Genomic DNA, 27852 nt, shown 5'->3' with positions numbered 1-27852 from the left:
GCTGACACGTGACCAAATCCCCATGTAGTTCTTTGAAGAAACGCCCCTTCTTTTCTTCTCCCCAATACTGTGAACTGTGACAGCATAGATGATTCAGAAAAGAGCAATGGATGAACCCCTGCTTCAGCCCCACAAGTAGCACTGGCCTTGAATGCACATGAGTCCCCTTTACCTGGTGAAAAGTGTTCAGCAAAGTCTGCAGACAAGAGGGTGGGTTGCCTGGATGGACTGCCATTTGGCAATGAATTCTAGGTGAAAACGGAGAGCAGGGGAGCTTGCAATACTCTAGGTCTCCAGCCCCCTTCCTTCTTTCCTCTCTCCTGCTTTGTAGTCATTTGTCACATTTATTCCCTGGCTGACCTTCCAATTCCTTCCCAAGCCCAGCACTGCCTACTTCTCTTGGACTGCATTTGAGACAATGCTTCCTTCTCACAAGTCTTCTACAAGTCCACACACACACAAGCTGTCTGCTTGTTCTAGATGAATCCCCAACAATAAGTCCATTTTCCAGTATGGAAATAGCACCCTCTGTTTGTCTAATTAAATACTAAAAACTACTTGAAATGTAAAGTTTTAATGGCAAAATTGCCGGAATAAAACGTTCATTGCCAATAGGTCTCAGAAAGAAATCACCTGTGAGGGCTGGGGCCAGGGTGGCAATATGTTTGCTTACATGAGTACCTGAGTTCAATCCCTAAAATGCAGTGCAAATACAAAACAGTAACAACAAAAACAGATGTAGTGGCACACACTTGTAATCTCAGTGCTAAAGAGGAAGAGAAGAGACCAAGCTAACTAGATAAATTAAGTAAATAAATAAAAATAAAGCACCCTTCAGGTGACATTTAATGTTCTGTCCAGGTAAGGAAATTTTATCCACAAAGCACATAAGCAATTAACAGGGTGGGGGGGCTTTTGTAAAAGGAAAAGAGATTTAGAACAATCTCTAGGTTTTAGCAGATTGCAAATATGTCATCTCCAACATTTCACAAACTTCTGAGGGCTATTATCACACATTGGCATGCTTTTTTTGGATAGCCAATTACTTATTCAGGTAGACCTGTGCTTTGCTTGAAAAGTTCTGTGCATGGCCACTGTGGGTGATTGACTCACCATCAGTAGGGGCTATGTCAAATACAAGAACGTATAACATGTGTACTTCACTCTCACACGGTCTCAGCATCCAAGAGGAGAGGAGAAATTCATAGTGCCATCTTCTTACCAGATAGAGCAATAAATGAGTATCTTTAACATAGGTCTGTGTGTGTGTCTGTGTCTTTGCATGTGTGTATGTGTGTGTATGTGTAAGTGTGCATGTGTGTGAGTGTGCATATGTGAATGTGCATGTGTTCATGTGTGTCTGTGTATGTGTGTGTTCATACAAGCAGTTACCCATGTGTCTCTGGCTCTTGGTAGAGAATCAATGAGCCTGACAGCATGTGGTCAAACATTTTGGTTAATTCAAGAGAGCACCATTCTCCTTGGATTTGCTTGTATAGCAACACACACCACATACTAAGTGCCTAATGGAATGATGACAAACAATACACATACACACACACACACACACACACACACACACACACCATTTATGTCTGCAAAAGTCTGTGCAAAAAATTGGAGAATACATCTATGTTTGTAATTTTATCACTGAAGAAGCGTTTTCTTTTTTGAACAGATTATTATTTAAAGACATCCCAGTGTAAAACACTCACCATTCTACCAGTTCAAATCCTCTATCTCCAATTCACTGCCAAATTTGTGAGATGCTAGGGATGCTAGGCACATAGTTGATTGCATAGCCCTCCTTGGCTTCTAGGTCAATTACACCCCCTCACCCTTTTTTATTTTTCCTTTCTTATTTTTTTTAAAAGAAAAGTTGTGACATGTGATCCTAAAAGCCAGTTAGGGGAATGGGACCCACTTACATCCTGGAGCTATGCTGTTTAAATTGGAGGCTCCCAGGCTTTCCCTGTGGGACCTTATCTGACTGCATTGGCCTTGCTCATCATGAATAGAGTTGATATTTGTAAAGGACCGAGGAGGCCAGATGGAGTGGGAAACACAAAGCAATTGTTCTGCCCTTCTCATCTGAAACTGGACCTGAGAGATGCTGACTTGTCAGAAGGACAAGAATGCAGGAGAATTGCCAGGGGCTTCTTGGCTCTCTGTGTTTTCTATAGATGCCAGTGCCCCCTGCATTCTTCTCTGGGACTCCTCATTCCTCCTTCCATACTGGAATGTCTTGGAATTGTTTAAAATAAAAACAGTGGTGCCTGAGCTCACCCACCCTTGGAGGTTCTGGTTTAATTGATGTGTGAGGTAGGACATCAAAGTTTCCAAAGCCCCATTCCCTTCTAGAAATATGCAAGACTGACCTGCTTGTGCCCAGCCCCTCTCGCCCTGTCTTCAAAGCAGGTGCACATGAGTACTGGGTACTAATTTTAAACTCTCATATTGGGACAAGACTACTCTGCTAATCTCATTTAGTCCTTGTCTTAAAATATCTGACTAAGCAAGAAGCTGGTCCTATGGACTCTCTCCTAGCTGCTGCTCATCCAATGTTAGAAGAGCCAATCAGTTCTCTTTTGAGTTGGGGTACCTAGAATGTCCAGTTAAGCTCTGACAGAGCCTTAAGAGCAAAGGACATAATTGGGGTGGGGCTTGGGGGTGAAAGTGGAATCCATGTGTACCCCTAAGGCATGTGCATTAAAAAGAGTGCCAGAGAGAATGAACCTTCACCCCCAGTTCTCACTGAAGCTATCTTATATTCATATTGCAAGAGATACTTCCATACTTTTAATAAAGGAATCCCAAACTGAAGGCAGCTTTCACAGCCACAGACTCTCTGGCCAGAACCATAGGAAATTATGTATTCCACGCAGAAGCTTGGAGTCCCTTGGATAGCTCCTCCAGTCACAAAAGGCTAAGCCAAGTTAAACAAGGCCTCTGGGTGTGCTAAACAAGCAGAAGATCCCAAGCTGAACTCCTGAAGTCTCCTGGGAGCCCAGAAAGGCAGGGGCAACTCCTGGAACTCATTATTGTATAGCCCTATAGGATTTACCCCCACCTTCTAGTTTTCTCTCCTAAAGTATACATTGCAGACAGAATCATATACAATTGTTCTGGGCTGATGAGTAAAATGAACATGCAGTATGCAAATGAGCCACTGAGGACAAGGTTTTCACCAGGGAAAATTAATAAAAAGGCTTTTTGGTGCTAAATGAAAGAAATGTCAGGACTTCAATACTTTAGGCAATCATCATTTTTTTTTTTTTTTTCAAAATTGCCTGGCGCCTGGCACAATGCTAGTTACAGGAAATGGTTGTTTAAATACCAGGGTCCATGTTCACACAAGTTTGGAAAATACTGCATACCATCTGTGTTAGTATAATATGTATACAGGGCATACATATTAGCATATAAAAGCTCTGAGATTGATGACAGCAATATTAAATGTTTAACACACCATTTTCCTAAGTTATTTCAGCAGAGAGCTCCCCAAAGCACTGTGATTTTATTTTATTTTAAATTTTTGGGGGTGATGGGATTTTTAATAAAGGAATAGCCATAAGCTATTATTCTATACCAACCTCGAGTTTTCTGGCTTTGAAAACATTTATTTTTAAAGCAGAGGGCTGGGGGTTGGGGAAGTTCAATACTGTAATCACGAAGTTATTCTAATGTAAACTGAGGCTTGTTAAGTGTCAAGGTCAGAATTTCATCCCATGTAACATTGTCCATGGCTGAACATGGTGGGGGTGTTTACCCAGTGCAGGTGTTTTACATACATTAACATATTTAATCCAAGTGCTTTACATATATTACCATATTTAATCCTTTATGCTCCCCTTTGAGGGACAGTTCCCATCCTCAAGATGTTGAAATTGTATTCTTTTTAGTACCAGTGCTGATTTTGTTGACAACTGTCATTCAACAGGGCTTTTGTTGGAGTGATTCTCCTCCACCAACTGATGTATCTTCAGTGCTCAGCAACTTCCTGAGTGAGTTCACACATTGTAGAGTTTTAAGGAGATGTGTCATCAATTACTTTTTAAACTATGCTGGAATGACAAACATTATCTTTTGAGTGGGAAAGCCTTTACTGTTGCCCACCAAAATCATTTGTTTGGAGATCAACAAGGGTCCTCAGGAGTCAAGACCTTGAGAAGCCATGGCTCTGGACCTACACGACAGATACTAACCACATGATGTGCCTTTTCATCCAAGCCACACACAACCCTGCTCAGGAAAAGAGGCCAAGGAGAGGGCACTTGGGCTCTTCCAGTACAAGCTGAGGCTAAAAAAGCTGAAGAGTGTGACCTAGGAAGGGTGGGGCAGACTGACGGGAGGAAGTGGCATGGTAGGTACTTAAGCAGGACTGTACTAAATGGTCACATGGCATCTAAATTGATCTGTGCTCAGTATCCCCACTTTTTTCTAGTGGATTTAAGTATATGCCTGTGTACTTGGTTCACGGATTGAAGATGGCATAGGTTCTGGCTCCTGGGAGGTGCTTGTTCCCCAGGAGCTTTCTCATCACATCCTTCAAGTCTGTAAATGGTTGGGCATGATGTCTGAGTGCACAGATATTTATTCTAACTCCAACATACAGGTATGGCCTCCATGTGGCCATAGCAAACGTTAAATATCAATTGTTCTTGAAGTATGCATTTTAAAAATTGCCATGATCTCTGTAGCTAAAGCAATTCAAAGTGAAATGTCTTAGTTAAATCATACAGTGTCTGCTTAAGAAGATCATGTTCTAGATCAGGATGGTCCATCTCCATGCATGCCAGGGTACTCATTGAGGACCCCTGCTGTACATTTTCCTCTTCTGTGAAAGGCCGAGCTCCAGGCAACCCCTGCTCAGGTGCTTCAGGATCCGAGATGCTTGTCCCATGCACTGACATCCTGGGTGCAAGTCTGTCCAAGGTACCTTTGTAAAAAATAGTTTCCAATTTCAGAAAATAAAACCTTGCTTGTGTGCACGCAACAAGGAGCGAGTAAGCAGAATGTCTTCTCTGAAAACAAGAAAAGATGAGTGAATAAAATCATCCGGCGTTAATGTCAAATGATTGTTTCCCCTAACAAACAGAAGTCGCATCCCGTCATTCAGCATTGTACTGTTAGCCTCTAATGTGTTGTGTTCAGTGTTCTGGTCATTTATAGAATTATTGATCTGTACTTTATTTTATTGCAATGTTTTGGGGTATATTTGGTGAGGTTTGCGCTGCACTGAGATTTTCTTGGTATTAATAAGCCCTAAGATTAAATACCCAGGACATGAGTGGAACACCATTTACATCAATTCATTTTCCACTCTCACACTGGCTTCATTTTTCAAATGTACAGATGTTATTGTACATTGCCTCATTTCTAGATAGAATCCTATGCCCCTATTTATCTCTCCTATTAGCAGCTTCATAATTAAATCCAGAAACACAGGCAAGGCAGTATGTAATGAGAAAACTCAAGTAAATAACACTTGTCTTCAACTTGACAAATCAGACAGAGAGTTGAATACACAAAACCTTTCAAAACAGCTGCCTCTACAGGTATAAACACAGTGGTCCCCCAAAACAGTTAAATATCTAATTTTGGTTTGAAGTTAATCACAGCTTTTTTCCCCTTTAAAAAATTAATTAAAAACACTAGATCGAATAAATATTTCAGGAGACCAGCAGTAAAATGGGGGAAATCCCATGTGTTTGGAGTTTTAGTGCTCTCTGAGTACAGAAATTTATTTGCAGGAAGCAGAAAATAGACAGCAAGCATAAAAACACAGCCGAGTCCCCCTAGTGAAATTATTTATCAAGCTAACAAGGGAGGGACCCTTCTACTCACAACAAGCCAGTGAGGAAAAGACACGGCTTTATATTTTACCTTTGGGTTAGTAGACCAGTAAAAATGCCAGCTGACAAGCACTTCACATAAACATCTCTTTCTAAATGAGCTTCCTTGTTAGGGAGAAAGGGGAAAACACGGCTTCCAAGCTAAGGCATGCTATAGCTTCTGGACAGAAAATTCTAGCTACATACTCTGACTCTTTGATACACAAGTACCATAATTGAAAAGAAATACAATAAAGTAATACAAATGGCAAGTGGCATTTGGATCACCAATTATATTATCACTAATTTCAATATTTTTATGCCCTCGTCATGATAGCCTCATGGGTGAATGTATAGAAGCAGCATGGGTCCATAAGGGACTTTTTGAGAACCACCTTTAACAGGCTCTGAAACAGACCATACACACGTATATTCATGCACGCATATTTATGTATCTGCATGCACGAATCTGACATTGGGTCCACTGTACAAGCCTCCTTGCTATACATTAGTTTTCAAATGTTTATTTCATGAGCAAAACCCCAAAGTCTTTTGCACAGTTTAACTTAACGATACCAAACTTTGATTATCAACTACAAGAATCTCTGTTGTAGCTTGCAGCAGAAAAGTATGGGTGGGAATAAAAAGAAAGAAGAGGTGAGGAGAGGAGCCCCCGGAAGTACACTGTGACCTGATCCCAGTTATATCTTAAAGAAATAGTAAAAGTTGCCTTCCCAGAATCATTGTATAGTCAACCACTCCTCAGGGAACGCCTGATGAATTGACAGGGACCTCTCACTGCCTCTTCTCTTTCCAAAAGTGAGATCGTCACCCATTATCTGTGGGAATGGTGGCAAGATGCCCTTTTTTGTTTTATTGCGGAAGAAAATGGTCCTGGTGAAGATAGGTCTGAGACTATAAAATGCTGAGCAGAGGGGCTGGAGAGATGGCTCAGTGTTTATGGGCATACACTGCTCTTCCAGGGGACCTGAGTTGGGTTCCCGTCCAAGTCAGGCAGCTCCTGACCACCTGTAACTCTAGTTCCAGTGGATCTGACTGACTGCACATTCTGCCCTCCTCAGGCACCTGCACTCCCATGTACAAATCCACGCACATACACATACATAGAACTAAAAATGTGAGGTAAAGCTTGACAAACTAAATAAAGGGTTAAGCAGTGATAGGCATAACCACCTTGCAGGAGTGACACCACGGCCCTGCCTCCTCACCAATGCTTCAGCAGGATGGTGGCAGTTGTCTTAAATAAATCTATGACTCACGGGAAATAGGAAGGAATAACTCAAACAGGCTTTTCGTTATTTGCCCCCTCTCTGCAAATGGCATTGCAGGATACCTCTATGAAACCTCCTCCTCTTGGGCAAGAGGCGATGTGTGCTCTTCTTCTAGGGCTAAGGCTGAAACTCCCCAGCTCAAATCCTACAAACCTGCCTTGGAAGCTGCATGTATTCTTTTCCCACAGATCTGAAGGGACAGTCTGGGACTAGGCCATGCTCCATTCCTGAGTGCTGTCTTTTCTGCTATCTAACTAGGGTCTTATAAGATGTGAGCAAGCAAAGATGAGGACTAAAGGAAAAAATATGTCGGTGCTTCAAATAGCTGTCCTTGAAGACCAAAATATTTGGAAAACATGACCCCTTTATCAATACCTTTGTAACACACAGCTCAGCTGGGTCTGGCTTTGAAAGCATCAGGAGAGCATTCTGGTGTCTTTTGACTGCACCAGTAGGGCAGTGAGCAGGCAGAGAGGCGGGAGTCTGGGTAAAAGAACAAGACACTGCAAAGCAAGGGATCTCCATGGAGAAGCTTCCTGGTGACATCTGGAGAGAAGGGCAGCTGGGAGTCCTCAGACTCAGGCAGTGGAGTGCACTCAGATCCTCCTCCACACACAGCAACCCAATTTCCCTCCTCTCCCCTGTCACTGTCACTCCCAGAGTGCAAACTCAGCTTCAGTCTCAAAATGCACAAGAGAACACTGGTGGCAGCCCATGCGATTCGAGTTTATATTCTACTAGGTAACGGCAAGAAACTGTTAGAGATTGAAAGGGAGAAAATTCAGGAGGACGAGGCAGAGGAGCAGGCAGGAGGAGGAGAATGAGACATTAACAAATTAGAAATAACTAAACAGCCTTTGAGCATGGGACGGAACCTGAGCTACTTACAGGAACACAGAACAAGAAAGCAGCTCTTAGCTCACAAAGGCCAGCACTGGTACAGAAATTTCTGGTGTCTCTGATACCTTCCATGAGTAGAAAAGAGGTCTGAGCTTGTTGCCAGCAGCCACTTTCTCTCCTTTAATGCAGCATGAGAGTTCAACATTGTGAAACCTATAGTTTATGCCTTGAGACTTTTATTTTTAAAGCAGCCTATGTTTTCCATTGTAGGGTGTGGGAAGGAGTGAGGGAGGGAGAGGGAGAGGAAGAGGAGAAGAGTGGAAGGGGAAATGAGAGGGGAGGGAGTAGGAGACACAAGAGAAACAGGAGGCACAGAAATAACAAAGGTAAACAGAAAATTCTATTATTCTATTCTGTTCTATTCTATTCTATTCTATCCTATTCTAATGTTCAGGACAGTTGGTGATCTCACAGCAGTTTTGGTCCCATCTTTTCGTGTGCATCAGGCAGGAACTTCATTTTAAAATATAAACAAGCCAGAGGCACACCACAGCACTATAGACACCAGCCCTTTAATTAACTACCATAGTAACAAAAGGTCTCTATTTTGATTAAGGGTACAGAGGGAGAGTCAACCCCAGTGCCTAAGAATTCCTTTGAATAATTACAGCCCCCCAACTCAATTCTGCTGCTGGGAGTAGGCAGGAGCCAAGGAAGAAAAGAAACTTTGTGTGTGGAACCCAATTTAAGGGAAGATGACCTCAGGGTCAATTTCTCGGAGCATTTGCGATCAATTCAATTCTCACCTCTACTGCCTACCTGCCAGCAAATGAACTTACTGTGCTTTTCAATAGACAGGAAAGACAAAGCAGAAATCTTCAGTGGCTGCATGTGAATAACCACATTAGATGATGCTTGCGGGGCAGAAAGAGGAAAACAAAATCCTACCAGCAAGATCTCCCTTCCTTTATCTTTCTTCTCTCTCTTGATCCCTGATGATTCCGTCATAGAATGCATCCTTGCACCATTAATGAGGTCTTAATATCTGCCAGGGCTTACACCTGCTGCCACTGTAAGACTCAATTGACAATATCTGTAAATCCCACCACAGGTTTGATTTTTCCACAGAGCCCTGAAACCATGCTCCTCTCTCCCCATATTACTTCTATCCAAAAAGACATGGTGCTAATTAATAGCTTTCCTTTATTCCCAGTAGATGCCTAGAAAGAGTGGCACACTAACTCTGTTGGCTTCTCCTTGTCCTGGTGTTTTCCAAATATTTTAAATGGAAACTAAAAACAAATAAGCAATACTCCCTGACCCCTGTGCTTAGCTCATCTATTGCTGATAATTTCGTTATGTGCCATGAAAAGAAAAAGAAGTGCCTACACAAATCTTGATAGTCCTTTTTGGGGTTAGGAAACGACAGAGTCTTCTAGCGAGGGAAGAGGAGAGAAGAGGAGAGGAGAGGAGAGGAGAGGAGAGGAGAGGAGAGGAGAGGAGAGGAGGGGGAGAAGAGGGGGAGGTTAAATGTTAGTGTGGAAGCCCAACTGTAAGCCTGAGCTTTTGACAGGTGATTGAACACTTGCCTTTATAATGAAACTCCCTTATAAAAGAATCCTTTTGTTGTTGTTGTAAGTCACAAGGGCTACAGGCCTTGTAAGACTTCTTCATCTCATGTCTGCCAACTAAATGCAAAATATTTCTTTTTTTAAGTGCACCACTTCAATAGTATCTCAAGGTTAGGGGAAATGCTAGACATTTAGATGATGTGATTAGACTAGTAGCCCACTGTCAGAAATTGATTAAATTGGTTTGCTGGTTGGGGAGGAGCTTAATCTAAATAAACAAACAGCAAACAGTGCTAACAGAAAACAATTAGGGTAAGTCAGGATTACAAAACACTTTAAACAAAATCTTTTCCATAATTGTCTGAGTGCCAAAGGATATAAAAATTCAATAAGCTTGAAATATACTCATGGGGGTTTTACCAGAATGGTCCCCACCACAAATGCTCAAGTAAGACAGAGTATCTTCTTTCTTAGAGGATTTCTTCTAAAGACTTATTTTCTAGATGTCCTCAATCCATCTTTATTGGGGGACAGGGTCAAGACCTAACATTTACTCTTTCCAGAGGGGCCTATCAGAGCTTGCAGTTTTTTTTTTGGGGGGGGTTCCTTGTGTCATATTTCTGACCAAATTTCTCATAGGTACTGTGAGGGACACATTGGGTGTGGTGTCTTTATGTCATAACTAAACAGTGCACATATTGTGCTGAGCACCCATGTTCACAGGGGGAATATGAATTTGTTTATATTTTCTTTCCTGAGGATTATAGGCAACACTGAGAGACAGGTAGCCAGGGGCAAAACTTTGTCTTGGCCATGTGGCTTTTTGTTAGCCTGTTCTTAAACCAAGGGGTGTCCTTCCTTACATTTGATTATTTTCTGAAATCATTCCATGGGCCAGAGAAAATCCTGCCCATGCTGTGAAGACTGGGGGCCAGGGGATGGAATATGAAAAAAAGGCATGTTTCTGCAAATTTCATCTCCTGTAGGTGACAGGACAGTCACCACTGGCTTCTCCTTTATGGGTGTGTCTTGTCCGGCATGCCCAAGGCAGCTCTATAATACTTGATTGTGTCCGGATAAGTCTAAACCAATACCAGGGACATCTGAGATGGTCAGAATGGACACATGATCTGGCTGTGACCCATTGCCATCATCCGAGTCCTGTGTCAGTACCTTAAGAAACAGGAACAGGAAGGGTTGCTTTCTAATTTGATGTGAATTACAGATAGTTAGATCACACCTCAGTACACTTCAACCCAGGAGACCACTTCAAAGGTTAGTTCAAAAGCCACCTTGAGCCATAGGGTCAGGCAATAGCATCACTTGTTTCCATGGCAACAGTCACACCTTAGCCAGTGAGGCTATGGGACAAGTCAGTCAAGAAGCAAGACTGGGTAGAAGGCAGACAAGCCATGCATAGGTGTTTAGACTTCCATGTTAGGAGAACTTTCTTGAGAAGGAAGATCTATATGCATTTTGACTGATTAGCAGATTTGGGTCTGTGACACATAATAGAAAATGTTAGTCAAAATCAAGGAATTTGACTGAAGCAGAGAATTTAATCTTTTTGTAATATCAGCTAGATGAATATTTTAAAATAGTGTGTGTCAGTCTGCCCATTTGTCTGTCTGCATCTGTTAGGTGCCCCTGGAGGCCAGAGGAAGTGTCAGACATCTTGGAGTTGAAGTTAAGGGTGGCTGGGTAACACCCAATACAGATGTTAGGATCTGAACAGAGAGGGTACTTCCAAGAGCAGTGTAAGCCCTTAAGAGTAGAGCCATATCGCTAGTCCTTGGATAAACATTTTGTAATATGATCATGAACCATCATATAATCCAGACTGTATTTCTGGCAATAAATAAAAAAGCAACTAGACAGCTTCCTTCAAACTTACGGTTCCATTTTCAAAACCTACCTTAACATTAAAGAGCCACACATGAGCTACTAAGCTGTGCCAGGCTGAAATTAACAAGAGGCAGCAAGCCTATTGATTCACCACATTCGCACTTCCCTGAGTGAAATCCCTTAGCCAAAGTGACTTTCCAAAAATAAGCTAAGCAACTCTCCCCAGAGCACCAGGCACTGAGCTTTCCATATAACAGTGTATAATGCCTAATGCCATAAGGAACTTGGAGGCATTGTCCTCCTCCTCTAATTCTCCCTTGCTCTTGCCTGCCAATCATGTTCACAGCTGAAATTTGATTTCTCTCCCACCGGTAGCCTTATATGAAATATTACCAGTGGAGTTAGGACCAGTGTGAAACTCACTTTTAATGTTCATTAACTTTTTGCTCAAAATGGATGATTTCAATGTCACAAAACCTGCCAGTAGGCCTAGATCAGTGTATTTAACAGGTAGTTTTCAAATTACAATTAGAAAGACCTGCACAAGAAAGGAGTAAGTACTGCAAATGCCTGCATGTACGGACATAGAAGTCACACCAAAGGAATACACTAAGTTCTACTCTAGATAGAGACATTTCTTAAAAAAGAAAGAAAGAACCTGTTAATTTGTATAAGGTTAGCACAGAAACTGTATTGCATATTCACGGTGCAGTTATTAAAAATGAGACTTTCTTCACCACAGCAAAAAAATATATGTAAATAACCAGACACTATTTTTAAATAGATGGGGGAAAGTGAGCCAAGCTCTGTTTGTTTGTTTGTTTGTTTGTTTGTTTGTTTGTTTGTTTTCCCAGTAGTCTCATTCACCAGCTCCCTCGAGAGCCTTCTTTTCAAAGAAGCACAATTTGACAGTGTGATTTTACCCCCTTCAGTTTTGCTAAAAACCAGAAGGGAGAAAAAAAAAAGTGCAAGTAGTTCATGCAAATATTCAGCAAGCAAACTTTTTAAAAATAAAAAAGAAATCATCATACTTAGTTTCACTAGCTTATGAGAGGTAGAAAGAACACATGAAACCATGACACTGTGCAAGGATTGGCGAGAGCGTGTCGCTCTGGCTCCCCAAATGGAGAGGGCTCATAATTAAATTTGTGCTGGGATACTTGGAGTTGAAAACACATTCAAACAGCTTCATTTTATTTTCTCTAATAGATGAAAATCAGATTGTGGCCTTCCACATGTCTCCTTTCTTCCTCCTTTTGCCTCTGATTGCTGTGGAAGGTGTCTCCATCGACACATGTGGATTCAGAAGGACAACACTCTGCATTGAAATTATGCTACAGTCTGCAAATGTGAGTACAGATATGATAAGCTATTGCAAATTTGGAATGTTCACAAATCAAGATGATGGGTGTCAATTTTGCTCAAGTTCATCCAATGGTCTGACTCTCAAGGAGAAGGGCTGCCTTCTCTAGTGTGGGTAAAGGTTTGTGGTACCATGATGAAGAGTTGAGATCTATTCAGATCGGATTAGTTATTCTGTATGAGACAGATAGTAATGTGAAGAAACCAATACAGGACAGCAACACAGGCTGATTCTCACCCAGACAGATGTGTCATTCTTGCAGGGCCAAGTATCACCATTTATGTTACCTGTGCGACACTAATACTAAAATGATAGAAAACAGGAACTCCTCATGTTCGAGGAGGGCAGGTTGCTTGCTGCAGCATCACTCACTAACATTCCCTCCCTCACATAGCAAATCCATTCAAATAAGCGCATGCATATGGAAGATCCACGCGTACCTGTTTGACTCCCGAAAACTGCTTTGCTCACATCACAGATGTAGAAGAGTCCCTTGGGTACCTGATTCAGTAAATATATTAAAATAAACAAAGGGTGATTAATATCCAGGAAAAGCTTTTGAAGGACAGTATTTCAAGGTAGTTTAACTATCTATGACAAGGCAGAAATGGCTAAGGGGAGAACAATTTGCTCTAGTTCATCTTGCATGGTGGTCTCAGTCCTACAAAACTAGAACAGGGGTCTGAATGGAAGGAAACAGTTCACAGTGATGGAAGCCTCCTCTTAGTTATGGTCCTCAAAAGTGGGATGCCACTGGCTTAGCATCCTGTATCAGCCACTGGCTTAGCATCCTTTTTCAAATTTGAAATTGTCCTCAATTCACAGAGAACCAAACAATCCTGGGATCACAGAAAGGAGATCTGAACAATTTCTGGGGGCTCTTCTGTGTCTTCCATTTCAAGGTCCTCAGAGAAACCATTGGTCTAGTTCTTTAGGCACCTACTAGGTACCCTTTTCTCTAGCCGCCACCCTCTCCTCCATCTCTGTGCTCTGTTTTACTAACACTCCAGACAACCACTACAAGTGTTCTCTTAACAAATAGTAGCATTTAGATATCATCTCTTTGTTTATCAATATTTTCTGTTTAAATTAGTAGCCAAGAGTACACAGAATCATGAAATGAAAATGAAGTTGCTTTTTTTAAAAAAGAACTTTTTGCTTTGTGTTTTACAGTGTGCTTTGTGTATTACAGAATAATGTGAATAATGGCACAATAATTCAAAATGCTTACCTTTCCAAAAAACCCCACAAACAAACAGACAAAAACAAAACCACTTATTTCTATTAGCTATACTAATGTAGGTGGCAAAATAGCATTTATTTGCTGTACAAAGCCTAATATTTTCTAGACAGCAACTTAATAAAAAAACAGACTTGTCATTTCCTCCCACAGATAGTCACACTGTACCAGTCTATGCTGTCAAAATATATTTAAAATCTAATTTAAAAGATTCAGCATGGTTTGGGGAAATCTGTGTACAGTAACTGCAATAGACTAGTAAGTCACTTTATTTCCCAACCCCCCTCCACACACACAAGGATAATTTCATTATTTCCCTCTAATCTGCCACACTTAGGTTTGAAGGGCTTTACAATTGGTTCGAACAAATAAACAAAATGCTCATTCACATGCTCGATCCCACAGGCTGTGTTGCTGAACACATAATCGTCACTTAAATTGTCACTCAGCTTCTCAACTCCCATTCTTCTGAATGTTCTTTATCTAAAGTGTAAGACTGCTCAGATAAACAAATCCTGGCCCTTGGACCAGCCACGATCATCGGATATTAACCACGTGTTTCCATTGAAATGCTTTAAAAACTGTAAGATCCACTTGCCTAGTATTCACATACTCCTCTTCTCCTAAATATATAATTGGCAAGAAAGAGGGAGTAAAAAAGACAGAAGAAATGCACTGAAATTGTTTCAAAACCCTAAAGTGTGCCTTTAAGATAAACCGTTCCTTACTGGACATTTAGATAATTAATCTCAAAACAAAAGAAAATAATAAAAATCAAAATTTCCCACTTAGGATAACTTTCTCTTCTTAAAAAAGAAAAAAAAAAAAGTCTTTAGGAACAATAGATTCTCATAGAAATGCAAGTGAATGGAAGGGTATTGAAGCCTGGGAGATAGTGGAAGGAATATTGGAGTCAACATTTTGGAGAATATACCAAACATGTTAAGATTTGACAAGGAGGATTTACATGAGCTCAGATACTAGCAGGGCATTATACAATTTTAGAAAAATATTACAAAGCAATAATTGGATGTGGGCTTTGCAAAATCGCCCCCCCCCCCCGCATGCTCTGTCCTTCCTGGCCCTGTCATTGATAGTATCTGTTATTTTTGGAGGAAAAGCATCAGCTTCATTAAATGCAATATTTGGCATCTTGCCTGAAATCTCATAAAGTAGCTGTCCTTTTAAGATGGTTGGTGTCATTTTCCTCAAGATGACCTCTACGCTGTGGCTACCTGGTGAACCTATCTGATTATCTAGGCACTTACTTTTCAAAGCCTGTGGCAGGAGGGCCCTGGTGTTGTACACCTGAACCAAGTCTAAAAGCCAGTGCATTATTTTGGTGTTGTTCATTGTTGCTGTTCTGCCCACTTTTACCTAGACCAGTCACTGGGAAGGGATGAGGGTCAGGGGATCTCTCTGATACAAGTGAGAGAAGAGAGTTTAGAGCTCGACCATGACCATGTAATTGAGACCATCACTGACAGCATAGAGTCTCTTACCCTAACTACTAAAGAGGTTGTTGTTCTAACAGCTTGAAAGTGAACACAAATATTCAAGTTAATATTCCAAATGGGCTCAATACCCTCACACCATAATGAGTACATCAGAAAATGGGGAGCACACCCTGAAACTATGTCACAGGTGGTCTCCTGTGCCTCACAATGGCCCTAGTCAGACAGGGGGAGTTTTTTTTTTTTTTTTTAAGACAAGCTGAAGCAAGCCTAGTTCTTGTGTTCGTGCAGAGCCAAATGGACAGAAGAACTCTACCCTGTGGCCATTTGAATTTCATAAAGTAGAAACTGTGCAGATTTATCTTTAAACAGTTTTGTACTTCACTGAGTTACATCAAATGAGCCAAATATATAAATAAATGGCAGAAAGCAGAATATTTTGAATTTGTTGTCTAAAACCAGAATTACACAAATAGGGGTTTAAAAAACAGATTTGGTATGGTATAGTTATCACTGGACCCTTTTTCTTCTTCTTTTTCTCTGTCAAAAAGGATCTTGAAAATAATGTAACAGCATTAAAACTGCCCGTGATGCGTAATCATTGTTCGGGTTTCCAAATATTCACCTTCACAGCTAAGACCATCACTGAGAGACCAAGAGTTAAAATATAGAATATTTGTTCATTAAGACATAGGGGCTGCCTAGCTTCACTCCACCCGAAGGACAACATGAGAAAAAGGCTACCTGGGCTGAGACCATTCCATAGTGTTTCCTTATAAAGTCTGTCCTATGGAGACAGCTTCTAGGTGCTAGAAGTTTGTCTTGGAATTGTGTGCAATCCTTTAAAGCAGCATAACTGTTGGAAAAGCTCTCGGAAAGCTTGTTCAGATGGCTTTACTCTGTAAAGGGGTGCCCAGCTAGAGACCACAGAAAGCCCAAAGCAGAAAGAGAGACTTTAAACATGCTACCTGGAGTCCTCTGTCCCCCCACTTTTCCTCTGTCTAATCAAAGTGGGGGAAGGAAAACAAAATCTGGAAAATTAATAAAGTAAAACACACAGATGCTGTAGAGCTCTGGAAATGTTCATGTTGTTTACAGAATGTATATGGCACTGAGAAGTAGAGTAGGATGCTTTCTCCCACCCAGGTCCAGCAGCACAGCTTCTCTGGTGGTTCTGACAGCCCAGAAGGTCTGCTCCACCCAGAGTCATCTTCTGAACAACTTCAGCCAGATCCCAATGCACAGCAGAGTTCCCTGCAGGGGTGCTGTCACTAGGCCTAGTACAGGACCCAGGGACAAGCTGGCTGGGGCTGCCACCATTGCTCCTAGCACCAAGTTGCCTTTTGGGCATCTCAGAGGTGATACTGGTGTCTGGTCCCCAAACATGCACCAGCTTCGAGTAGACCTATAGCTATAGGCAAGGCACTGAGGGACTTGCTGATGGCCTAAGGAAGACACTGGTCACAGGCAGCCATCCTGGCTCCCCCGACAGCCTCTTGGTTCCAGGAGGTTCCCATCTGCTGTTCACCAGTCAGGAGTCCCACAAGGTGTCTAGCAAGCACACTGACCCCTCAGCTCTGGCTGGGAATCGGGGCCACATATGTAGGCAGAGGCAGATGTGTGTTCTTTGTGGTGTGGTGAGAAGTGTGTGGATGCTGGGAAGGGAGCCTTCTGCCTGGCTGCCTTTCTCTTTAGACAAGAGGCAACCAACACCCTTCACATAGCCAGACTCCTGTCCTCTCTGCCTTTGTCTGCCCATATACTGCACACGGGGTGACTTATGGTGGCCGTAACTGCTTCCTGGTTTGAAGACCATGCCCCTCCAGGGGGCTCTCTCATGGTCTTTCGTGATTGACATGACAAGCAAGGGTACTGACAATTAAGAGATGAGCACTGAATGGTGTTAAGGGCCTCACTGCTTTTAGCAAACTGTGGGGGACCTAGGGGCCTGCCAGACTCTTATCAGTGTTTCCTGCAAACAGATATTTCTTGGGGGAGAGTCCCTAAGTGTGACCCGAGATGACCCTAAGCAATTGGAGGCCATAGGTCAAGGTTGGCTTTAGTCAGTAATCCCTTCCCTAGCCTTGGTTAAAATGGCCTATTGTCTCACGGACATCAGGTTTCTTCTGCTAAAGTTCCCACGGGAAGTCCAAAACCCACTTCTAGAGGCTTCCAGAAGTAGACGCTGCCACATAGAACCTGGGAAAATATTGTCTGCAAAACGGGCATGTGTAACTTTGTCCTGATTTGCAGGCCATTAACTGTTCTTGATATGACATTTTTCTCCCTCCTCCCTGCCTAGTTCTGCAAGGTGTGGTAGATTAGCTTTTCTAAACCAACCGAGGAATATCTTCTTCTGAGAGCTCAGTTTGGAAGCAGGCAAGATTGGGAATGAGAAAGGACTAAACTGAGAAATCTAGGAAAGAAAACAGCCAAGCCAGGCTTGAAGCAAGGGTGGGTGAGAACTGAATGCCATGGACCATTTCCTTCCACCCTCTGCTTTGTGTCCCAAAGCAGGGAGACACCCCAGAGTTCCCCTTCTTGAATTTATGCCCCTTTCTAAAGGCAGCTAAAAACTCAGGAAGGATTTGTGCAGAGGGAAAGAATGTGATGTTGTAATCTAAAGTCTACTAGGGGGGCATTTGTGATTTAACAAAAAGGAAAAAGGAAAAAAAAAATCCAGAACATTGAGTTGTGCAGGAGGAGGCACTGAGCAGATGCCCCTCTGATTTCAGGGAGGAACTCCACATTCCTATCACAGCCTCCCTGTGGAAAATGTGTTTGGGGAGTTTCTTAAACCCGTCCAACTCATGCACATTCATATAAACATCTGATTTCTGTGTGCTGTTGATGTGTGCTTTCTGTCTTGGCTGTGTCCGTTGTGCAGACCCCCCCCTCTCTTTCTCTCTCTCTCTCTCTCTCTCTCTCTCTCTCTCTCTCTCACACACACACAACCTTAGGTGAACATAAAGGGCTCTCAAATTTAACTTATCAAAAGCTGTTACAATGTCATAAAACCCAGTACAGTGTATATATACGAATATCAGAATATAGTGTCTGTGTGGTCCAAAATGTTACCACTTTCAAAGAACCAACTAATATATTCATAAATGCTCCCTTCAATTAAGACACTAAGAATTTCCTCAAAGCTCCCTTTCCTTTTGGATCTCTATTTAAAAAGACAAAGAAAAAGAGAAAAAGCCAGCCTGTGTGTATGCACTTTTAGAGAAGAGGAGTGCTACATGTGAGCCCTGCCTTTCGTGTCCCTGGGAACTGACTTCGGTCACTGAGCAAGTGAAAGTCCTTGGAATTTTTTATCCTGGGGATTCTTCCCTTCCCAACCTCCCTCCCTTGTCACCTCCTGTCGCTGCTGCAAGGACCTGCACTTTCTGAGTTGGTTTTGTTTTGTGCTTTCTGCTCATTCCTCTCCAGAGGGCAACAAGGCCCCTGATTTGTCTCAAGACTGTGTTGCTTTATGTCCCCAACAACCACGCAGCAGCCCTACAAGCTAAGATTCCCACATAGCATCTCCAACTTGCAGCTAGAGTAAAAATGCCAGGGAGAGCCCACATGGAGCTAAGTCTGGAGAGATCCCCCTTTTCTTGGGCTTATAAAGGTCGGCATTTAAAAATTTGCATTCAAAGTGATAAAACCTATCTCTTGAGGAGGTGGGTTAAGGCTTTTCCTATGTAAGACAAATTCAAAAACAAATTCTAGTTTCAATAAAGGGACCCTAGACTCTGTCACCGTCACCTATGGCTACCGCTCTACCATGGACTTGGGACGTCTTTGAGGTTAAGGATCAGCTAAGAGCAGAAACAAACTTCGAGCTTTTGAAGGAAAATACAGACTCCACAGTATGCATTCAGTATCTTGAGGAATAAACTGACTGAAGTGATAGAAGTCTCTGCCTGCAGAGAAAACTTTCCTAACTCCCCCAAACAACAAAACTAAACTAGACACGGCTTCTTCTAAGAAAGAGCTAAACTATTAATTTTCTAATCAAATATAAGTCAATCACAGTGGGGAACCTTGCAAATCAGCCCTCCAAAGTGGGCTGTAAGGCACTGCCCATTGCTCTTACTGACAGTTTGTATAAGCACATCAGCAGCGTCTTTTTGGACACAGTGATTAGATGTCTGAAGGCTGTCACTTACGAGTTTTCATCTTCCTTTCTCTTTCACTCCAAGGGGAAGAAGAAAAAGGAAGATAGAAGAGTCCGGAGTGAAAATCAGATTTTAAAATATCGATTGGTTCAATATACAGCAGGACTATTTTTATCAAGCTGAGAATGTGTGAATATGGAGGTAAGTTTTCCTCTGTCAGAACAGAGCAAAACAACAAAGGCCCTGGATTCTCTGTCTGTGCCCTGGAGCTTTGGGAGGTGTCCTAAGCAACTTCTGTGACTTGGCCCAGGGAATACCAGGAGTCTGGCTGGAAAGCCAACCTGTATGCCATGCCCATGCAGGTGAACACCATTTTTCTCTCCTCTTGCTTTTAAGAGTAAAATTGGCAGTTTGGCCAGAGGAAGTTCTATTTACAAGCCTACAAATCTTGAATTGCTGTTAACCACATAAAAAGGACCAAGGTAAAAGGGGAGGACAGAGCAGGATGTTAGCAGCAGACACATTCAGCTATAGACAGCATCTCCCCTCGGAGTTTCTGTGTGGAAAGGGGCTCCGTGCTCACAGTACCAAGATATAAATGTCTAGAAGGTAGATTTATCAGTTGGATAGAGGTTGGACCTATTTGATGTCAATATATTCAGATGTCAGATGTGTTGTTAAAAATGGTCATATTTTGTTTTTTGAAAAGGAGAAACATACACAAACCAGGAAATTAAAAGGAAGTGATATTTGTTGAGTCCAAGAATAAAAGTGTAAATATATATTGTAGGAGAGAAACACACAGCAGGTGTGTATTTAACTAACTGTATTTTGCCACACTTTGGTTTCATTTACAGCTATGTCTGACAAATGGCACATTTGACATCATAGAAACTAGTCAATAATAGTATCACCATGGCCTTTGAAAGACTAAGACGCCCAGTCACATAAAGATGCTGCTCCAGCACGAGGTTGGGGAAAAAAGTGAAATTTGCTGTTTTATGCTTAGTACAATTCTCTGCCAGGGAAACAGTGAAAATTAAGATATACTGCTAATGATGTACATGCCCAAATAGTCTTTTTAAATGCTAGCTGTTTGCTTTGGGGAAAGTTTTCTTTATAGTACACACACACAGGTTTCAGAGGTTCATATATATAGGGATGTTTGATTGTATGTCTAGTACACAGTACACAAATAAGCAGAGGGGACCTTTATTGTTGGTTTGTCTATGAGTCCTTTGGACAAGAGGCATAGTTAATTGTTCAGAATGGTGGTAACATATTCATTACCCCTTTTCTCTAACACAGTGATTTTTCTTTAGAAAGGGCATGAAATGGGAATCATTCTCCAAAACTACAAATAAATTTTAATGTACGGCTTGCATACATCTTATGTGCATTTCATATCTTATGAACACATTGGGCACATGCTGCTGGGCTTCCCAAATGTGGCATAACCCACTGATGACTCTAACTTGCCGGTAGGGCTGTTCCATTATTGGAATGAAAGGAATTTTAACACTATTTAGACAAAGTCCCAAATGCAGTGTAAAAGGGAAAACAGGACTTTATTTGATTTCTTACTCTCTCCTTTCTTCCTCTTTGTTCTTAAACTTAGGAATCTATGTGTAATAATGCTCATTTGGGAGGGATATGGTGCTTGGTGTTTAGTTGTGTTTACTGTTACCTTCCAAAGTTTCATCATGTCTGAAAGTGCTTTTTGGTGGAGGTTAGCTCTTTCCTTAAGCCAGTTACTTGGCCTCAGTTTTCACTGTGCTGCTGCTACTTTATCTTTCAATGTCTGGGGTCCAAACTGGCTTCTAATATTGAACCATCTTACAGAATTCTATCAAGATGCTTAATTATCATGTAATTGTGCTTCCCACCCCACCCAGGTCCCACTTTTTGATAAATAATTGCAGCCATTGTGTTATGAATCACACTCTTATTCTAAGACTATATTTGCCTAAAATCTTCCTTCTGTAGATGAACTTTGGGTTCAAGTGTCGTATTCATTTCCTCCTCTCCAGAATATGTGTGTATTTTCTGGCTGTAATCAGAAAAAATAAAAACCTCTAAAGCTGAGGATGGCTTATTTACAGCATATCTGAGAAGTTTTGCAATTAAAATTTTCTGCCAAGCAAAATTAAGTGTTTGTGGGACTTGCATTCAAGTTCATCAAGAGAGGTCAATATAGGAAGTGTAAACAGTGTTCTGGGCAATAGAACCTCCCAGGTCTAGGAGAGACTGGCCAGAATCCACCAGCCTGAAAAACTATCTGTGTCATTAAATTCGGGCCTTTACTATGGGTTGCAATATTATCTTTTTGTTTGTTTGTTTGTTTGTTTGTTTTTTTAAAAGAATTGAAAACAGAATAAGACAAAGGTCATTGTGTTTAGCTATATTTTCAAAAACAGTGTTGGCTTTGTCTTTATTCTATTAACTTCCAGGGAGGCCTACCAAAAGAGAAAACGGCCTGTGTTTGTAACATGGTTGCAGGAATTTGTGTCAGTTTTAAATGGGTCAGGGTTTAAGAATTCAACTGAAGGTAACAGATTTGTTTTTTTCAAGTCATCTTTCAATTAGACTCCATTCATAACTTGATTAGGGGACAGACAGCAATACATCAAAGCACAGCTTTCACCACCGGAAGGCACTATTTTCTTCTAATATTTATATTTTCGGAACTCATGGAATCCCTAGTTTGTGTGTGTAGAAACAGCTCCTTGAATACTCCCAGTGAAATACAGTTAGATAGGAAAGATAAACCCGATATGAACTAGAAATTCTGTGGGGAAAGGTTAGACCTTCATTTTCTCATTTAAGACAAATGACTTCCAAAGTTAAAGAATTAAAGATTCTTTAAAAATTCAAAAATTAAAAACAAATTAAAGCAAAATGAAACAACTCTGATTTGTACAATGTGTATATTTTGTCTTGTCAAGGCCATGGATGGCAACAAGAAAATAGGTAACAAGAAGATCGGGCCATGTAAATGAAATAGAAAAAATAATCAATTTTGGCCAAACAGCAAGAATTGTTTATCTTTACTATTAAATGCATATGTTCTCATGCACTTCTGATAAGTCGGACTTGCTGGTCCCCTCTCACTAGACTGATTTGCTCCTGAGTCAGAAGCTTATAGTCTTTCCACAAAGATCCACTTTGTGTGTGTATATATGTGTGTATGAGAGTGTTTGTGTATGTGTTTATGTGTGTGTGTGTGTGTTTGTCTGTCTTTTTTCTCCCTCTTTCTCTCTCTCTCTATGGCTCAGTTCATTGGGGGAACTAAAAACTTTGGGAAGTAAAAAAAAAAATGAGATGTCATAATTAGCCTCTATATTAAATATTAGTGACTACATGGTGCCAATCTCCTCAACTCTCAGAACAGCCTATAATTTTGCCTAGAATTACTGCCTCCAACTCCCCTGTTCAGAAATCAAAGAGGATGCATTTTGAATTTCACATCCAAGCACCAACACATCCAAGACTTGGGGCCCAGTTAATCTGTACACTAAGAAACGGAACAGAATCAAAAAAATGCAGTTTATTATTGTAGATTATTCTTCCTCTTGATATAACCAGAATTGAAAATGAGAGAGAAGCATGTAGAACATCACGCGTGGTTAGTTAGTAACTCAAGTTATAAAACAATTTTGCACAGCAAAATATGTAAAAGAAAAGTAACTGACAAAAGATTTTTTATATTTATTGTGGTAAGATTTACTTTTCTTTTCTTTTCTTTCTTTCTTTTTCTTTTTTTTTTTTTTTTAAAGACAGGATGTCAGTCCCTGAAAATAACATTTACTGGTTATTGCCTTTAAAACTGTGGATTTTTTTTTAAGTTACAGAAAATCCAGTTCTGCACCACAACACAACTGTAAAAAATCTGCATCGCTTTAAAACTGTGCAGTAATGCCATTTTTATAACTGCATAAATTTTATTAGCGTTCTAAACAGTTTTGCGATTTTTTTGTATTATATGCTTGCAGGTTATATCTTAGTGCAATTCAGTCCCAAATACTTTAATTTTGGAAAAAAACATACATTTTTGAATGCAAAATACCCCTACAGATATAAACAGGGGCATTTCCCCTTTAATACTTTGGTTTTCAATACAGTCCATGGTATAGCAAGAACTACACATACCCAACTTATATTTAAGTTGCAAGCACATGCTTCAGAAGCTACTTTTTAAACAGTCCCCTTGCAAACTCTACCCCCCTTAACATCACAACAGTAAACAATTTAGTGCATCGGTCTTTAAAAAAATCTACAGCTACACAGACCTAACTCTTTCAAATTTATCTATAACATTCCTTTATCTGTAGCATACATTTTAACTGGGCTAACAGATTATAAAAACTATAATTAAATTATATACTAGAAACTCATAGCATTCCACATTTGACAATGACCAAAAGCCAAAAAAGAAAAATAATAATAATAATAATAAAACAAAACAAAACAAAAACAATTGGGTCAGATTTCTCTTTTCTTTTCAAAGAAAATTTAGACTGCTTTTGGCAACAGCACAATTTAAAAGTGCCCCAAAATAGGTATCAATAGGTATCATTGCTTTTTTAAAAAAATTAATTTATATTCTGTAATATTTGCCATGGAAACTTGTAGCCCATTCTGGTATCTTTGACAAGGAATGCCTTCAGTGCATTTACATTGGGAGGCTGAAGTTCATAGTAACTCAAAGCAGTCGGGAGTAGAAGCAAACTTTCAAGGGAAGAAGGCTCTGGGGTTGTACTTTTTCAGTTGTTCTGAACTCAAAAAAGTCATGAGGCTGTAAAACAAAAGTATGGATGCCATGCGCTAAGTCTTCAAAAGTCCATTTCCAAGCCAAAAGGGGGGGAAAAAGAAAAAAAATAATTATACCATACATGTCCAGCATGCAGGTCTTTTTTTATTAATATAATGTCTCTTTTCCATAATGTCTTTGAAACTGTTATAGTTCATTGTTGCTAAGACAAAGTAGCAAGCATCATAATGCATGAGATGAGAATAAATTTATGGGTTTTTTTTCTTTTTTTGTGTGTTTTTGTTTGTTTGTTTTTTAACGACAGACTAAACTTCAAGATTTGGCATCCTAAGGCCAAAACTTAGGAGTCATACCCAGGAGCTTGAAGCAGGCTTGATTGTGGCAGGTTCAGGAGGGGCTTTAGTTCATTCTTTTTTAACATAACAATGCTTAAAAAAAAAAAAAAAACCCGGTGGAACTCATCATGCTGCAAGGTCTACAGCATTTCACAGTATTATTATTTTTTGTTGTTTTCCTTTGCAAGCTCAATCTCACAGAAGAACTCAGGAGGAGTAAAAAAAAAAAAAACTGCTGTTTTTTTCTTTTATCTCAAGAACATGTTGCAGAAGGAATGGGGGTGGAGGTTGGGGAACACGGCAAGCTCCAAAAAATAAACAAAAACAAAGAAAAAACAAAAGAAAATCCAAACAAAGTAAACACACACTGAATGAACACCAGCTCATGAACTGAAAAAAGAAGGAAAAAAAAAAAAAAAAAAAAAAAAAACCCAAAAACAAAAACGGGCGATTGATGGCCGGATTCAAAGGTGAGCTATGTTCTACATGAAGTACTCTGCTCAGATCTTTGACCCTTGTGCAAGTCCGGGGTGTGTGTGTGTGTGTGTGTGTGTGTGTGTGTGTGTGTGTGTGTGGGTGGGGAGAGGGGTGTTTAAAAAAATAAAAAGAACAAAACAACCAAGCTAGTAAGTTATGGGGAATTCAGGTTGGCAATCCAAGAGCCAGACACCCCTCCCCTCCCCAATTCAAAACAGTCACCACCACCATCACAAGTTTGGTGTGTGTGTGTGTGTGTGTGTGTGTCTGTGTGTCTGTGTGTGTGCAAGGCCAAGGGGAACAAACTCGCCAGGGGAGGGGGCAAAGTGGTGGCGAGCGTGGCCCTGCAACTAGCAAGCCCACTCAGGAGCTGGACCCCCACGGAGCATTTAACCAGGTGGCTAGCTGGGATCGCGTGTCACACTCACATGAAAAATTCGGGAGAGGACGGGTTGTCGCTGCTTGAGCCGTTTTCTCGGAACCCGCTGCTCACCAACTTCTCGTATTTCTCCTTGTAGGCGTCCCTTTCGCGCACCAGCCTGGAGATCTCCTGCTTGAGGTGGTCGACCTGCTGTAGCAGCTGGTTCTTCTCCGACTCCAGGACGTGTCTCTGCTGCACCCTCTTGAAGCGGCAGGACTGGGCATAGCCGCGGTTTTTCAGGGTCCGCCTCTTCTGCTTCAGTCGGATCACCTCCTCCTTGCTGACCCCGCGCAGCTGCCGGTTCAGCTCGCGCACCGACATGGTCACCAACTGCTCGTCCGAGAAGCGGTCGTCGAAGTGCAGGCCGCCCGCGGCATGGTGCGGGTGCAGGGCACCCCCCGCCCCCGCCGCACCCCCTCCGCCGCCGCCGCCGCCGCCCCCGGCGCTTGCCGGGCCACCGCCGCCCGTGCCACCCGCGCCGCCCGCAGAGGCGGACGCGTTACCCGCGGCTCCCGGGGCGCCGGCCGTCGGGTGGTGGTGGTGCCCTGCGGCGTGGTGGTGATGGTGATGGTAGTGTGGTGCCGCGCCGCTCTGCGCGGCAGCCGCGGCGATCACGGCGGACACCACGGCGGCGGCGGGGCCCATCTCCTCGCCGCTGCCGCCCAGGGAGGCGCCGGCGCCGGCTCCCGCCGCTGCGGCCAGCTGCTGTGCTCCCCGCGCGTAGCCATCGAAGCCACCCTGGAGCTGGTGGCTGTTGCTGATGAGCGCCTCGACCGCGTCCTCTGGGCTAAAGCCCAGCGCCTCTGGGTTGAGCTGCTGCGGGTAGCCGGTCATCCAGTAGTAGTCTTCCAGGTGCGCCTTCTGTTCGCTGCCCGAGCCCGGGCTGGGCGCCGAGAAGCTGGGGGACGGGGGCACCGAGCTGCAGGGCGTGCTCATGGGGGTGGAGGACAGCGAGCCCCCAGCGATGAGACGGCCGCACTGGCTGATGATGCGGTCGGTCTCCACCGGTTCCTTTTTCACTTCAAACTTCATCAGATCGAAGTCATTAACATATTCCATGGCCAGGGGACTGGTGGGCAGGTCGGAATTGTTCATTGCCAGTTCTGAAGCCATCCTCCTGCCTCCGCCGCCGCCGCCGCTCCGCCAGATGGGCTGCAGGAGAGGGGCCAGCGGGCTGTGCTGGGTGGCCAGCGGGTGAGCCAGCTTGCCGGGCTAGGGCGCTTCTAGCTCGCGCGGTGGTGGCTGTGGCCCGAAAGCTCGAGCGTGCACACACCCCCCGCCCTGCCCGCAGCCCCCCGCGCCCGCCCTCCCTCCCCCTGCTCACGCCAATGTGCTCTCTCTCTTTTTCTCTCTTGCTCTCTCTCTCTCTCCTGCTCGCCCCGGGCCCCCTCCTCGCCTGCTCGCTTCCCTGAGCTCCGATCCCGGGCGCTTCAGGCTCGGGAAGGTCCTCCGCAGCTGGCGGCGGCGGTGGCGATGACGGCGGCAGAGAGGATGCCGAAGGAGCCCGGCCCGGTGCGCGGCGTCCCCAGCTCGCCGCTCCGCTGCGCGCTTTGCATAAGGAGGGCTCGCCTAAGCCGGTCGGGCTGCAGGCGGGGCGCGCGCAGCGGCTGCTCCGGGGCTGGGTGGCGCGGCGGGTGTCTGTCCCGGAGGCGCCGGCCTCGGTACCTGGGTAGTTAACACTTCTCGCTTCTTTCCTCTTCTGCCTGGCTCTTATGATTACTATTATTATTTTCTCTTTTCTTTCTCCGGATTCCTCGCGTGTGCGCGCTCTCTCTCTCTCACCCTCTCCCTCCGTGCAAAGTGCAAGACCAGACGGAGGTGCAGGCCCGCTGGAGGCAAGGGAGGGGGAGTTTAGTTCTTTCTTGCCGTTTTTTTTTTTTTTTTCTTTTGGTTTTGTTTCTTTTTCTTTTTCTTTTGGCTTTTTTTTAAAAAGCAAAATTGCAAAGTCCTGGGCCAAGGCGAGGCGAGAGCAAAAGGGTGGGGGTAGAGGCCGAACGGACTAGCAGCCTGAGCTACAGCTCCAAGATGAAAAAAGATTTTAAAGCCTCTGATCCAGCGAGAAGAGTTTAAAGCAATTGCTGAGTTTTATAGCACCCGTGACGTCAGACTCAAATGGGAAATTGACTGGCACTGTCCTCCAATGGGAGGCGGCGAGTGCGGCCGCGATTAGCATAATAGTATAGAAACAAGGAAACTTTTCGGAGCTGTCAATCACAGCCCAATCAGCTGACTGTCAGCTGGGACAGGCTGGCTTAACCCCTGCGGCGCCGCTGCTCTGGAGCAGCTAGGGAGCAACATTCCCC

General features: G+C 42.8%; 1 protein-coding gene across 2 annotated transcripts; it reads right to left on the bottom strand.

Moving 5' to 3' along the window:
* Positions 1 to 4576: 4576 nt before the first annotated feature.
* Positions 4577 to 26847, bottom strand: Maf (MAF bZIP transcription factor). 2 transcript variants are annotated; one of them, XM_051201723.1, is made up of 3 exons: positions 25557 to 26847; positions 13186 to 13246; positions 4577 to 5024 (listed from the first exon to the last, which is right to left on the bottom strand). In XM_051201723.1, the coding sequence occupies exons 1-2, from the start codon at positions 26660 to 26662 to the stop codon at positions 13213 to 13215; spliced, it is 1140 nt and encodes a 379-aa protein (XP_051057680.1). In that variant the 5' UTR covers positions 26663 to 26847; the 3' UTR covers positions 4577 to 5024; positions 13186 to 13212. The 2 variants fall into 2 exon arrangements, with proteins under 2 accessions (XP_051057680.1, XP_051057681.1); XM_051201724.1 differs by having other exon boundaries at positions 4577 to 4939.
* Between the last annotated feature and the right edge of the window lie 1005 nt (positions 26848 to 27852).

This window comes from Phodopus roborovskii, unplaced genomic scaffold (assembly GCF_943737965.1).
Source record: "Phodopus roborovskii unplaced genomic scaffold, PHOROB, whole genome shotgun sequence".
Lineage (NCBI taxonomy): Eukaryota > Metazoa > Chordata > Mammalia > Rodentia > Cricetidae > Phodopus > Phodopus roborovskii.
Note: the sequence above shows the minus strand (reverse complement) of the source record. Positions and strands in the feature narration are given on the sequence as shown.

Bases quoted from the DNA above. Each gene is read 5' to 3' on its own strand.
- Maf (XM_051201723.1), bottom strand. From the start codon at position 26,662: ATGGCTTCAGAACTGGCAATGAACAATTCCGACCTGCCCACCAGTCCC. The intron at 13,247-25,556 runs GTGAGTGTGACA...TTACTGAATCAG, and splicing joins TCCTCTCCCGAATTTTTCAT to GTACCCAAGGGACTCTTCTA.